General features: G+C 44.8%; 1 protein-coding gene across 1 annotated transcript in view; it reads right to left on the bottom strand.

Moving 5' to 3' along the window:
* The window catches only part of IQCA1 (IQ motif containing with AAA domain 1), a 169,197-nt gene that overhangs the window by 145,489 nt on the left and 8,171 nt on the right, over positions 1 to 15,537 (bottom strand). The window contains exons 2-5 of the mRNA XM_033229790.1: positions 13,364 to 13,688; positions 9,916 to 10,035; positions 4,309 to 4,500; positions 3,147 to 3,218 (exon numbers count right to left, since the gene is read on the bottom strand). Coding sequence (XP_033085681.1) covers positions 3,147 to 3,218; positions 4,309 to 4,500; positions 9,916 to 10,035; positions 13,364 to 13,688 — 709 coding nt within the window. The remainder of the gene's footprint in view (positions 1 to 3,146; positions 3,219 to 4,308; positions 4,501 to 9,915; positions 10,036 to 13,363; positions 13,689 to 15,537) is intronic.

Below are 15,537 nucleotides of genomic sequence, written 5' to 3'. Positions count from 1 at the left end.
CTTAAGTCATGATTGATGTCTTTTCCCCGTGACATAATTTTGAACATGTATTTTATCTGTAATTTTTTAGACATAAAACATGTTTATTGCAGAAAGATGTAAGACTAAGCAAAAATTAAAAAATAGAATCATGGTGTTCATATTTTACATTTCTCAAAATATGTAGAAACTCTAAAACATCACTTCTAAAGATACATAATGGAATATTTTAACTATTTCTGGGCACCAATTTCTTACAATTCTAAAATTATACTAATATGAATATCTATATATTGTATATTTTGCTCATATTCTTGGCTTTTTTTTTTTTTTTTGGGAGCAAAGAAATTCCAAGGGTTGGCACTACTGGGAAAGAAGGTATGCTTGGCCGGGCGCGGTGGCTCAAGCCTGTAATCCCAGCACTTTGGGAGGCCGAGACGGGCGGATCACGAGGTCAGGAGATCGAGACCATCCTGGCTAACACGGTGAAACCCCGTCTCTACTAAAAAATACAAAAAACTAGCCGGGCGAGGTAGTGGGCGCCTGTAGTCCCAGTTACTCGGGAGGCTGAGGCAGGAGAATGGCGTAAACCCGGGAGGCGGAGCTTCCAGTGAGCTGAGATCCGGCCACTGCACTCCAGCCCGGGCGACAGAGCGAGACTCCGTCTCAAAAAAAAAAAAAAAAAAAAAGAAGGTATGCTTGTAATGAGACAAACTGAACTTAGAAAGGTGGGCAATTAAACCCTCAGTAGCAGTCCCTGAGATTGTACTTGCCACTGGGTCCTTGCCCAAACTGAGTGTCATCCTTACTGGGTCTCTTTTCTTTTGTTAGCATGGATTTTTTTTTTTTTTTGAGACGGAGTCTCGCTCTGTCGCGTGGGCTGGAGTGCAGTGGCCGGATCTCAGGTCACTGCAAGCTCCGCCTCCCGGGTTTACGCCATTCTCCCGCCTCAGCCTCCCATGTAGCTGGGACTACAGGCGCTCGCCACCTTGCCCAGCTAGTTTTTTGTATTTTTTAGTAGAGACGAGGTTTCACCGTGTTAGCCAGGATGGTCTCGATCTCCTGACCTCGTGATCCACCCGTCTCGGCCTCCCAAAGTGCTGGGACTACAGGCTTGAGCCACCGCGCCCAGCTAGCATGGATTTTTAAAAGCGATTTAAGTTTCCTTATGGGCACTGTGCTGCAAGGGGAGACTCCCCCTTCTCAGCCCTCATTCCTTGGTGCCTGCTTCCCAGCCGCCCGACCTGCGTCATGATCTGAGGGTTTTTCCTGCCTTCTTTGGCGCCCTCCCTTTATTCCTTACAGACATTCTCCCACTAAATCTCTTGCGTGCCTAATTCCACCACAGCCTCTGCTCTCACAGGACCCAAACTAACAGAGGGACTCTGAAGATCTTTTCAGCATTTGCTGCATGGTTGTTTTATTTAGGTTTTTTCTCCTTTGGTCAGTTTTGCTATTCATACTTCCCTAGACAGTTTTCTCTGTTCAGTATTTTCTATTTTGTGACCATAATTGTTCATGACATCACCTAATAGTTTTTAACTTGCTAGTGCCTGTGGTCATTGTATACTGTGTATATGACCACATATATGTCATATATATGTATGTGTGTATACATGTCATGTGTCTGTAAATATACATATACACATATATACATATTTGTCATACATTTTTATTTTTTTTCTTCTTTTCTTGATTAGTCTCACCAGGACTCTGTATGTTATTAGCATTTTCAAAGACCGAGTCATTGTTTATCAATGTTCCTGTTTCGACATTTTTACCTGGGCACTGGATAGGGGGTATCAAGCCAAGTAGCTCACCAGAACACACTTAGGTCAATGCTGGAACAAGTCCCAAACGGGCTTTCTTTTCTTTTTAAAATTACAATGTCCTTTAATGAAAACTGAGCAGGTCAACAGAGCCCCACTAGGACTGACTGGTCCCCTTCTCTGGTCATAATGAGCTTTGCAAAGAACTGGCTTCAGGGGGTTTGACAGCTGTCTCCAAGTGCTGAAGGGATTGTCATGTGAAAGAGAAAGAGGACACATTCCAAGCTACTGCAGGGGACAGAGCCCAGCCTGGCAGTGGGATCTGCAGGGAGGCCAACTGCAGTTTAATGAAAGGGAATGGGCTCCTGTGGGAGGCAGAGGTTCTGTTTTCAGGATGGGCTCGGGCAGAGGACAAGTCAGCTTTCCTCAGATGCCGTGCACTCGATAAGGCAAAGCATGCAGAAAAATCTTTAGCAGCAGACAGACTCTAAGACGGGCCCAGTGACCCCGCCTCCTGGTCCTCTTCCCTCATGTAATCCCCTCCCCTTGAGTGTGGGTGGCCCCCAGACCTTGCTTCTAACCAATATGATAGGGTGATCACTTCTGTGATCATTTGCATAAGATTCTGAGCAGCCCCTCTGTCCCTGCTGGCTTAGACGAAGGCAGCTGCCATATGGAGAAGCCCACATGGCATGGAGCTGGGGGCTGCCTCCAGCTAACAGCTGGCATGAACTGTGGCCCAGAATCTGATGCCCTACAGGGAAGAGAATCTTGCCAGCAACCACACAAGCTTGGAAGCAGGCCCTTCTGGGGTTGATCCTCAGATGAGACCTCAGCCCTTGCTGACACCTTGACTGGAGCCTTGTGAGATCCTGAGCGGAGGACCTAATTAAGGTGTACCCAGATTCCTGGCCCTCGGAAACCGTGAGACAACAAATCGGTGTTTTAAGCTACTAAGTTTGTGGTAACACTGTTATGTGACAATCAATAACTAATCCATCTTTCCAACTCTATGATTCAGTAATCACCAGCACCAAAAAAAAAAAAAAAAAAAAAAAACAGCCTGCTGTATCAATGCAAACCCACCGTCATGACCGTCCATACTAATATAATGGTGTGCACTGCTGACATCAGACAGGAATAGCAGATTGTGACAGCTCCTAGTCTGTTTCCACATCTATAGCATTCCGCATCTTGCAAAGAAATATGTAAATGGATATAACTTTGATCTCTTCAGATCTCCCTGAGCAGGTTTCTGTACCATATGGGTGACTCCATTCCATTAAATCATATATTTTTCTTTCCTTTCTTCCCTCAAAAACTCTCTAAAGAAGACACAGTCTCCCATATTCTATTGTCTTTAAGAAAACCGGATGCTATCTCTTAAAAAAAACTTACCATACCCAGGAAGATCATCTCCTCTTCTCTCAGTTTTTCAGTTTTCTTACATTGATGGAAACGTCGCCAAACCTAAAAACAAACAAATGGTTACTTGTTTAATACACACAAATATAAAGAAAACATGGTTTGCAGTTTCTCCTATATAAACTGCACATCTCAAAATGCCAACTAATCCTAAGCTCTAGGTTGTCCATGCGTGTGTTGACAGAATATTTTTTCTTCTGTGATCATAGGCAAAAAAATTGTTAAAAAGAATGAACCATAGAACTGACCTATAATTGTTATTGGTGAGATTCCTTTACCTTGGTTTCTTCAAGAGGAACTTCTAGGTAGGAGGCATGTGAGGCTAGATCTAAGGATGGCACTTCATGGTTTTAAAGGAAAAATTTCCAAAGTAATGTGGGGAAATACAGTAACCTCCAAGAACTGTACAACTCAAACTTTTAACTCGGATGCTGAAACTTTAAATATTCCCAGAGAAACCCGAAAGAAATCAGTCTTTTATCCATCCTTCCCTACCACCTTCTCCTATTCCTATTCAGGGAAAATTAGGGACAAAGAGTCCTCATCTTCTGGCCTAATTTTATGTCCTTATACTTATTTTCTCTGAAACCTAATGCTAGTTTGTATCACATTGCCATCTGCTGCGTTTCCCTGTAAGTAACCCTAGCCTCTATTTGAAAAAAAAAAAAAAAATGGGGCACAAATCCATGGTGCTTATCTGATAAGGAAAGGAAACCTTACGGATTCCTTCTACTGGTTATTAGTGATGGCTGCTGCATGTTTCTGGAAGCTATTAAGGCCTGCTCCCCCTTCTGTAATTATATATCTGTGTGTGAATGCATTCCAAAAATCCATTAAGGATTTATATCCTCACTGCATTTCAGCAACATTCATTTCAACAATTACCAATGGTCTTTAACAATATTTGAATAAAATGCCCTGAGCTTAATACCTATTTAGAGTAAATATTTGAAAATATGACCAAGCTTAGCTAATGGCTTCCCCGGGGTAAGTTAATACATCTTTCTGGAATGTAATCCAGCTCTGTAAGGGCAGGATTTGGTGTTTGAGTTTTGAAGCTCAGACCCGAAGTTAGGACACATCTGTAGTGTATATCACACCCTGACCCCCAGCTCCGGGAGCTCTAAGTTTGCACCTTCTGAATGCAGAGAGCAGCAGCCCAGGCATCTGTCACTTTCTTGCCGAGCGTCTTGGATTGCTTTGCTCTGTATTCTTGTAGATAGATTTGCTTCATGAATAACGCCCTTAGGCGACCTTGCCGTGCCCTCTCAGCAATCTGGATTAATTTAACAGCCTGGTCCAAAGGGATACTCTTCACAGGGTATTTCTGCAAACAACAGTTAAGAGAAACCAATGTTTGAACATGTTAACCACATCAATTGATCCCAGACGTATCACACGCTTACTTCAAACACAATCCTGCTCAGAGTCCCCACGGTTGATGACAAGTGTGAGAACCACTGAACACGATTCATTTTTCCAGTGAATGATGTATATTTTGATAACATGCCATACTCATGCAGTGATCCCAAATTTAAGGACCTCATGACTTTCCTTTATCCTTCTGCACAAAATACTAATTAGCTCCATGATATTTTAGGTTGGCAGCAAATTCTACTAAAAATGCCAATAAAATTGATTCAGTAAAACTTGAAATTGCTATCAATATTTCATTAACTTAAGAGGGGAAACATAGAAATGGAAAATATACCTCTAATATGAGCTTTTAAAATTTAAAATATACATGAAGTAAAATGCTGATGTTAAAATCAATTACAGAATGACCCAGTGAATACGACTGATAACAAAATCATTTTTGGGGCATTGAATTGTAGATATGAAAAGTCTTCCAGTGTCTATAAACTTGCATCTTAAAACATTCAAACACGATGAGCACTAGCAAAACAGAAAAATCAGGGCTGGTAAGTAAAATGTTTTGGGAGATCTCATATGGTTTACGTGGAGACAAAGTTAAGCGAGGGGCTGTGCCATTTTTTGAGGAAAGAGGGACAAGAACAAAGGGCTAAGGGTGCATGCTGGGGCCTGTGCGGGCTCCGGGTGCAGGTGAGGCCTGCGTGGGCTCCGGGTGCGTGCTGGGGCCTGTGTGGGCTCCGGGTGCAGGTGAGGCCTGTGTGGGCTCCGGGTGCAGGTGAGGCCTGTGTGGGCTCCGGGTGCAGGTGAGGCCTGTGTGGGCTCCGGGTGCATGCTGGGGCATGTGTGGGCTCTGGGTGCAGGTGAGGCCTGCGTGGGCTCCGGGTGCATGCTGGGGCATGTGTGGGCTCTGGGTGCAGGTGAGGCCTGCGTGGGCTCCGGGTGCATGCTGGGGCCTTTGCGGGCTCCGGGTGCGTGCTGGGGCCTGTGTGGGCTCCGGGTGCGTGCTGGGGCCTTTGCGGGCTCCGGGTGTAGGTGAGGCCTGCGTGGGCTCCAGGTGCGTGCTGGGGCCTATGTGGGCTCCGGGAACAGGTGAGGCCTGTGTGAGCTCCGAGTGCATGTTGGGGCCTGTGTGGGCTCCGGGTGCATGTTGGGGCCTGTGTGGGCTCCGGGTACAGGTGAGGCCTGTGTGAGCTCCAGTGCATGTTGGGGCCTGTGTGGGCTCCGGGTGCATGTTGGGGCCTGTGTGGACTCTGGGTACATGCCGGGGCTTCTGTGAGCTCTGGGTGCAGCGGAGGCCTGTGTGAACTCTGAGCAGGCTCATCAGGAAGCCCCAGTGCTGTTGCAGAGGCCCCACAGCAAGGGAAGAGGGGCTCATGTGGCCTGGCTCAGGGGATGTCCATGCACGGATGGAAGCAGAAGGGACAGATCACTGGAGCCAGAAAAGCACCAGAGAGGCCAGGCACAGCGGCTCACACCTGTAATCCCAGCACTTTGGGATGCCGAGGTGGGAGGATTACTTGAGTCTAGGAATTTAAGACCAGGCTGGGCAAAGGGGTGAGACCCCATCTCCACAAAAAACATTTTTTTAATTAGTGGAGTGTGGTGGGACACTCCTGCAGTCCCAGCTACTTGGGAAGCTGGGGCGAGAGGATCGCTTGAGCCCAGACACTGGAGGCTGCAATGAGCTATGATCATGCCACTGCACTGTGTCTTGGGCAACAGAGTAAGATTCTGTCTCTAAAAAGAATTTAAAAATACATTTAAAAAGAAAAGCACCAAAGCATAGGTGAAGCCTGTTTCCAGGCCTCAGAGGGCAGCAATGGTTGCCACAGCAGGACAAGGTGAAGGTGCTGAGGCCTCATGTGTGGGGTGCTGTCACCAGGGCCACTGCTGCCAGGATGATCCCTCCTCTGTGTAACAAGGCCAGGGTCGGGGGCGGAAGGAGTGAGAAGGAGAGGAAAGGTACATGTATATTGAGAACCTGTAGATGTCAGATGCTTTTTGTGTGCATGCTCGTCATATTCACAAGAGCAGCAAACTCCAAGGCCGGTATTACTATGACCACTTAAGACTGAAGAAAACTGAAGATCAAAGAAGTAAGGCAACTTATGTAAGGTCCCGTGGGTAAGAGAAGGAGCCAATTTGAACAGACTGACCCTCTTTCCACTAAGCCACCCACTACTCTTCAATATGGCACGAGGAATATGGTTGCTTGTGAGGAAGCTCTTTCACATAACAATCCCTTTGAGTTTTGTTTTCAGTAAGATCTCAGTGCTTCAAATTTGCAGTGAGCACACATTTTCAATAATGCACTTGTCAAGTCAGAGTAGAATGAGTATCATTCTGGCATTCAATGAGATGATGAACTTAACATATGGTACTCAGCAAACATGAGTTAGTATTGTACTTCTTTCCTTTAGATTCTGGGCTGTCATTCTGAAAATAGGCGTAGCCATTATCAAATAATTCTAAGGCATTCTGAGTGGGGAACTCAGCATGTCAAACATTTGTAAGCATTTAAGGAGGCCCACAGTGGATATTAATGTAGGAGATGGACAATCATTTTCATGCATCAAAATTCTTCTTGGGTTATATATTGTGTGTGTGTATATATATATAATATTCTTCCTGGGGTATATATTGTATATAAGTAGCTTAAAGAAAGGGGTCTTGTGAGACACCAAAGGCCATGGGGAAGTCGCAGCAGGGAAGTCCTTGTGGTTTTGTGAGCCCCTGGCACATGTGAAATGAGACTGGGGTGGAGATGAAATGTTTAACCCAATGGAGGTGATAGGAGCTGGCCAAAGCTGGATGCTGAAGGAACAAAGAAACCTGACTGTTGTGACTGAGAACAAATGAAGAGGAACAGTGAGCAGGAGAAATGGCAAAGAGGCATTTTTAGGATTTCCCTGTAGTGAGAGCATTGTAATCTCCCTTCTCCATTTTCCAACACAAAATCTTGAGTCATTCTGCAGTGCTCATCACTGCTTGGTGGAAAGGGATTCCTTTGGGGGGAACTAAATGCAGTGTGAGTGCTTTGCCCTGACTCATGCATGGACAGAAAGCACACACACAGGAGCCCAGTGGTGAAAGCACGGCTAGTTGACCCCCAAGTAAGTTGGCTTTGGAATGGACTTCAAGGAATTCATAATGTAAAAGAAGGGCCAACATGGTGAAACCGTCTCTACTAAAAATACAAAAAACTAGCCGGGCAAGGTGGCGGGCACCTGTAGTCCCAGCTGCTCGGGAGGCTGAGGCAGGAGAATGGCGTGAACCTGGGAGGCGGAGCTTGCAGTGAGCTGAGATCCGGCCACTGCCCTCCAGCCCGGGCGACAGAGCCAGACTCCGCCTCAAAAAATAAATAAATAAATAAATAAATAAATAAATAAATAAATAAAAAAGAAGGGCCAGTAGCTGGGAGCAGGGGCACAGGAAAGAGAGGTCATCTTGAGTTGAATGGCTGCTATGGTTTAAATGTGTCCCACAAAGTTTGTGCGCTAGGAACTTAGTCCCCCATGCAACGGTGTTGGGATGTGGGACTTTTAAGAGGTGATAAGGTCATGAGGCCTCTCTCCTCAAAATGAATGAATACTGTTATCCAGGGAATAGCTTCCTGCTAAAAGGATAAGCTCACCCCCTCACTTTTTGCTCTCTTACTATGTGATTCCTTCTGCCACGTTATAACACTGCAAGAAGACCCTTACCAGATGCAACTCCCCAGTACTGGACTTCCAAGCCTCTAGAACCATAAGCAAAACAAACTTCTATTGTCTTTAAATTACCCAGTCTGTGGTTTTCTGTTATACCAACACAAAATGGACTAAGCCAGTATGTCAGGAAAGGTTTCTTGAAGGATGGTGTATCAAGTTAGGCTCTGCAGAATGGGTACCATTTTGATAAGCAGGTACGTAAGGGAGAAGAACAAGTCCTCTATCCAGCATGGAACATGCCTATGGAAAATGAGAGACAGCACTGGGCTGGCAAATATAGGGCATGCATTTCACCTGTCTTCTGAGGCAGGCACATAGGGCACTTTTTTCTCTTGCCATCCTCAGCATATACTTGGAATCTTCCTTAACACCATCACCCAGGCTGGCAATACCCAATGAGGGCTATCTGTAGAAAGACTGCAGGTGCTGGTTTACCCTGGGATCCCGGCCTGCAGCTGCAGCCTCAGCATAGTTAGTCATAGTGCCCCTTTCACCCTGGAGTGTCCCAGCTTGAATGGACAAGTGCTGCCTTACTGCTTAGGCCATGAAGGCTAGCTAGAGGGGCGAGGCAGTAAGTTAGTGAAATGTATAGGCAGACCTGCCAGAAGGTAGATAGGACAGTGCCCTGTGGAAAGGGTGGGAAGAAGACTCCCCACCAGTAGGCTGCATGGGGGACGATTACAAGAATCCAAGAGGTGGTCATGAGAGTCAGGACTAAGACATCTGTGGAAACAGGAAAAAGATGCAGCTGCAAAAATCCTGGGGACAAAAGAGGTATCGGGACACAGAACTAAATGGATTTTGCTCCTTGCTTCCCAGGAGGGATCTTTATGGATTATTCTTCCCCCAATGACAATCCATTCAAGATGATCTAAGTGTCACTCAATGTATTAGTCTGTTTTCACACTGCTGATAAAGACTTACCTGAGACTGGGCAATTTACAAAAGAAAGAGGTTTAATGGACTCACAGTTCCATGTGTCTGGGAAGGCCTCACAATCATGGCAGAAGGTGAAAGGCACATGTCATATGGTGGCAGACAAGAAAGTCTGTGCAGGGAAACTCCCCTTTATAAAACCATCAGCTCTTGTGAGATTTACTCACTATCACGAGAATGGCACAGGAAAGACACACCTCCACGATTCAATTTCCTCCCACCAGGTTCCTCCCACAACACATGGGAATTGCAGGAGCTACAGTTCTAGATGAGATTTGGGTGGGGACACTGCCAAACCGTATCCACTCAGCCTGCAGTTATAAAAGGCCAATCAACATTTTTAGAAAGGGTAGTAACTTTCAAGTTTCTAGTAAGTTATGTTAGCACTTAATTATTTTACATGAATAACATTTAGCTTCTAGCTTCAGCTAGATGAATTTGAGATGAAACATTAGACTGAGTTGATAATCAACAGATACTGATTCAAGTAGCAAAACATACATTTTGATCTCGATTTCTAAGCTCCTGAAAAATAATGATTATATATCACCAAAGGTAGGTCCAAAAGTTATGCAACTTCTTATGCACTGTACAACAAGGAGGGAGGGATTATCCTCTCCTCAAACTGAAAATAACCTACGTGTTGCTCACACAATTAGGAGCAGCAGAAAAAGGAAGTTACACAGATGATGGATTAATGTTTGTTAAAATGATATACAAACCATGTCAGATGTATCTATTCCGCTGTCGCCTAATATCTGAGCAAGAATTTTCTCTCTTCCTTTTATTACTTCCAACTTCTCCTTCAAAAAATACTTGGGTATGGGAATATCTAATTGTTGCTAGAGAAGAGAAAGAATAAAAAAAGAGCATTTCTGTCACAATTCCAGGACTTGAACTTTATCTAAAATATACAGTAAGGATGTGCACATCAAAGACACTTGCTTTACTTCCCATTTTCATTTAAGGAAAAAAACGAGGCCAGCAGAGTGAAGAGAATTCATTCACTAAAGAGACACAAAGTCAAAAAGAAAATCATAACCATGCCCCTTGCTTTAATCATTACAGAAAAGCATCAGCAGTTCATGTCAATTAGGCCTCAATTAACTGATGATTACTTAACGGATTTCTTTAAAGAAATACAATATTACCTCGTTTTACCTAAAATAATGGTTCAAATTGGAGTAGTAAAGTATTAAGCTGTAGAGATCTTTGAATTAAACCTAATAATTTATCATTAGCACCATCGACTATTTGTATGTAAATGGTCACATTTTTCTCTAATAATTTGGTTTTATTTTTACCAAAATTACCCCATTGCAAAAATTATTTACAAAAGTAGTTTGCTTTATTATGAAACTTGCTTTTATATAAAAAACTTCTATCCTTCATTTGTGCATGTTACCAAATATTTCAAACTAGAGGGGGGGGTCAGATGAAAATTTACCAGTCCAAATTGAGTAAAAAGGAGTACAGAAGTGCTCTTTCAGGATAAAGGTATGCCCTTGGCCAATCCCACTGAGAAACACTATCCTAGAATTTCTGTCAGACCCGCTTGGCTGTTTTGACAGGGAAGCAAAGGTCTTTGTCTTCAGAACTGGCTACCTTATTTTTTTCCAATTCTAGGTGTGACTTCCCATAACCTCCCTCCAGCCCAGAGAATTGTGGATAGGCCTCCCCTAAATAAACGTTTAAGTCTAAGAGGGTATCAGTTTTAGGACTTGGTGGGACAGTATCCCCATGACTTCTGGGAGGTGACAATGTCTTTTGAACACGAAACCTTTCTGAGGCTCATGGAGTGCTAGGGGTGACTGGAGAGTGAACTAGCAGAGTCTAGTGGGTGGGTGTGGCCTGAGGAGAGAGGGCAGTTGGAGAAGAACGATGACACTTTGATTTAATGTGATTTTTATTTATTAATAAGCACATTCAAGTGTGGTACTTTTAAAACGTTGAAGACAAAACCTCATTATCTTATAGCTCCATCTGGTCCATTTGGTATCACAAAATTATAGTTAGCTGGCCAGGCGTGGTAGCTCATGCCTGCAATCCCAGCACTTGGGGAGGCTGAAGCAGGTGGATCACCTGAGGTCAGGAGTTCGAGACCAGCCTGGTCAACATGGTGAAACCCCGTCTCTACTAAAAATACAAAAATTAGCTGGGCGTGGGGGCACGCACCTGTAATACCAGCTACTTGGGAGGCTGAGGCAGGAAAATCGCTTGAACCCAGGAGGCGGAGGTTGCAGTGAGCTGAGCTCACACCATTGCACTCCAGCCTGGGCAACAACAGCAAAACTCCATCTAAAAAATTATTATACTTAGGATTTTGAGGATGAGAAAACAGAGTCACTGAGAATGGAAGAGAAGCAAAGAAAGATACTAGTCGTCCATGATGCATTTCAAGTCCATCCCTGAAACCCTGAGGTTTCTCATTCCCTATGGAGTGGAATCTAGGAAACTTCCAGCGGTAGAGAAAGGCTCTTTCCCACATATATTTCTCTCTATGAGGTGGGCCCTTTAGGAAAGTTTCCCCATGTGGCAGGTTACAAACAGTCTTCGGACTAAGGGGCAGTTTAAGGAAGGATTTGGGGAACTCGTGGAACCAAGGGCAGGAATCCAGCTGGGTGTTTGTCAGTCCTGGGGATGTGGCCAAGAATGAAACTGCCTTCAGCCTATCCTAACCATGTGGGATTCAGTGACAGCACATGGTTCAGTCACTATTTCCAGGACTGCTAGGAAACACTGTTGACCGCCCCCTGCACGAAGGCCTCCTGGATGCCATCTGCTCGTTTGTCACTCCTCTTGGTGCTTGGTGGCCCCGTCCCCACAGCAATAGTTGCATGGCCTTTAGGAAGATGATGTCCCTGGAGCAGAGGGGCTGGCTGATGCGGCAGGAAAGGCAAGGCCATGGAGGGGCTGCCACATACAGCCCTAAATGCACTATTCCTTCGCAACAGGGGCATGACTTCCTATTCCTGAAATTCAACTAATAAATGTAATATTACTTCATTGGTTAAATTTAGCAATATGTATTACTTCATTAATTAAATTTAGGAATATGTATTACTTCATTAATTAAATTTAGGAATATGATTTAATAACTATTTGTTTCACAGTTATTCTAAATTGTTCATATTGTCACTTTGGTAAGTAAAGTACAGCAGATCAAATCTAGTGATCAGCCCATGCTCTTACAGATGAATGCAATAAGCATAAAACTTTTGGAATAATCATCAACATCTTCATTCATTTCAGTTATTCTCATTATTCCATTCTGATAAAATAATAATGTGAGGAAAGCCTATCTCAGAAAGAAAGATACCTTTATAAAAGCCCAAATATCTTCAAGGATTTTTGAGTGTTTCTACATGAAACACTCATGTAGAAAATTAAAGACTTTCTCCTTTTGATTTTACTTCAAGGAAATGTTCCTTTCAAAATGAAGGTGAGCTCCCAGGACCATGACACTGAGGGGAGGTGGCCAGTGTCCCCGGCAGCCCAACCAGCCTAAGTCAGAAGAGAGGCCCTGTGCCCAGCAGGAACGTCAGAGGGCGGCAGGGGCCGAATGCTTGCAGGAGGGGGCTGTGGTTGCCAGGTGCCAGCAGGGAGGGCTCCAGGGAGAGAGGGAAGGAAGGGAAGAGAGGCAGAGGGAAGGAGGGAGAGCAAGCACATGAGCTCTCTCTCCTTTGACGTTTGAGGCCCACTGCCATGTAAGCCATACATTCCCCTGGGTCACCACTGTCCCAAAGTAAGGAGGAGATGCATCCACCTGGCAATAGGGAACCTGTGACCAACAAGCTACAGAGAGATTCCCATGGAAACAGAGGAACGGGCACTGCTACTGGATGCTGGGAGGGTCTGTGCTTCAAGGGTGCTGATGAAAGGGCTGGCCCACTGCATTCCAACAGCCTCGTGCAGACACCACGGTGTCAGGTAAGACCATGGCCACTGCAGTGCCTGACACAGCCAAGAAGTGTGCAGATGCATCTGCACCAGAAACAAAGGGAACCCAATCCTTGTCCACGACAGCATGGTGTAATTGAAGGGAAATGTTTAGATTTTCCACACAGCAACTAGTAAACATGGACAGGAAGTATGTGGGGTACTGGGTATAGGGCTACATATCTTATTTATAACAAAAAGCAACTCATAAGAAAACAACAGCGTGCTTACAGGAGCCAGCTTTAGATCCTGCAGGATATCATCGAAATAATGGAACTCCGTGAGTTCCAGCTCCACCATCTCGTTCTTCAGCTCCAGGATGCGGCCCATCACCCCGTCCAGCACTTTCCTGATCAGTATTCGTTTCTGGGGATGGACGATCTGGTCGTAGACATTCTCCAGGTTTCTAAAGATCTGCACATACTTTATGTAGAAGGTGGCCAACGTCTGAAAGATGAAAACTTGATTTCTTTGTGGTTCAACCATCTTCTGAGGCTCTTTATCGAGTAAAGCACCGAGGGCTTCTTGGGTCTGATGCCACATCTTATTATACATTCTGGGGGAAGATAAAGAATTTAGATGACACAGTGAATAAAAATCGCTTGGTAAAACATAAACATCGGGCCTCTGGTATAGCAAAATGTAACACCGAATCAAGTGTGAGCTAAGAATATCGTTATGTAGTAGAAAGGCTTGTTAGACAATTTACACCCTGTTCTGATGTCCTTGTGATTCCTGACTATGTACCAACATTATTATCATCAAATAAAGAGTTTTAAAAGCATTTTGTCTAAATGATATAAAGTTTTCCCTCACTTTGCCCATAACGTCACTATTATTATACACATTTAAAAGAGGACAGAGTCCATATCCAGAATAGTTAACTGATCTGTCCACATACACAGCTGGTGAAGTATCCATTGGAACAACCACTTTGGAAAGTAATGCAGCATTTTCTTACGAAGTTGAATGTGTGCATACCCTATGAAAGGATAATTATACCCTAGAGAAACTTGTAAATATGCATCAAGAATGATCACTTGCATTTTTTAAATAATAGTAAAAACCTGGAGATAACACAAATGTGCACCAATAAGACAGTGGATAAATACATTGCAGTAAATTCACCAATGGACTATCACACAGCTGTGAAAAATGAATGAATGAAGTACAGCAAAAGGCAACCACTAAGAATCTTAGAACCATAATGTACAGTGTAAGAAACGAGGTGTAGGCCAGATGTGGTGGCTCACGCCTGTAATCCCAGCACTTTGGGAGGTCGAGGCGGGTGGATCATGAGGTCAGGAGATTGAGACCATCCTGGCCAACCCGTCTCTATTAAAATACAAAAAAAAATTAGCCAGGCGTAGTGGCGCCCGCCTGTAGTCCCAGTTACTCAGGAGGCTGAGGCAGGGGAATCACTTGAACCTGGGAGGTGGAGTTTGCAGTGAGCCAAAATCATGCTGCTGCACTCCAGCCTGGTGAAAGAGTGAGACTCTGTCTTAAAAAAAAAAAAAAAAAGAAGTGAGGTGAGGTGTAGACTGTGGCCCAGGAGGCTGAGTTCTATGGAATGCACCAGCTGGGCTCTCTGCCCTCATTCCAGTGAGTTGAGTTAGTGGATTGAACAGAGAGGAAGCCAGAGAGCAGACGAGTATGACTGTCTTGTCCACACCCTGGTGAGGCAACAAAAGTTGGGTGTGCTCTTCCACCAAAGCCTTAGGGTGGTGGTGGCTCTGTTGTGGCTGGCTGGCCCCAGAATACTGCCCCATCCCTTACCAGTTTCCCTAGACTATGTCCACATCTTTGTTACTGGTCCCTTTATTAGGCCCTCATGAGTGTCCCCACTTTCCCTGCCAGGGCCAATACATTCGTGGTAGAGATTCCCACCTTCCCTTACCAAATTTCAGGTGATTTTTTGATTCTGCTTTTATGTTCAAAAACCAGGACTGAAAAGTGAACTGGAAAGTCAGTGTGTCTGGGAAGGAGCTTCACTGTAGAAAGTGGGTGTGGAGAGCCCTGATGACTGATGAAGGAGAAACCCAAAAATGTATCTTTCTGTAAGGTCTTTCCCTATGCTAAAGAGGGGGGTTGGGGGCAGCCCTAATCCCCTGAAAGAGAAGCAAGTTGATCAAGGAGGCCACCTCTTCTTTACTCTCAGCCAAGCCGCTCATTCCCGTGCTTACCTGCGCCTGGCGCCTTGAGTCCAGGTTGGCTGCATGTGCCAACTTCTGCCTGGTTGGCTAGTGGCTTGGCCACTTGTTCTCTGGGGTGTACAAGTGATTGGCAGCCTAAATGTGGCCTATACAGATCTGCAAGCAGTCCTCCAATTTCAGCCCTATCCCAGAAGAACCATGCCCCCGTCTGTCTTCCCAGGGAAACAGCTGGCTTTTGATCACCCCAGCCCC

Source organism: Trachypithecus francoisi, unplaced genomic scaffold (assembly GCF_009764315.1).
Source record: "Trachypithecus francoisi isolate TF-2019V2 unplaced genomic scaffold, Tfra_2.0 Lachesis_group13, whole genome shotgun sequence".
NCBI lineage: Eukaryota > Metazoa > Chordata > Mammalia > Primates > Cercopithecidae > Trachypithecus > Trachypithecus francoisi.
Note: the sequence above shows the minus strand (reverse complement) of the source record. Positions and strands in the feature narration are given on the sequence as shown.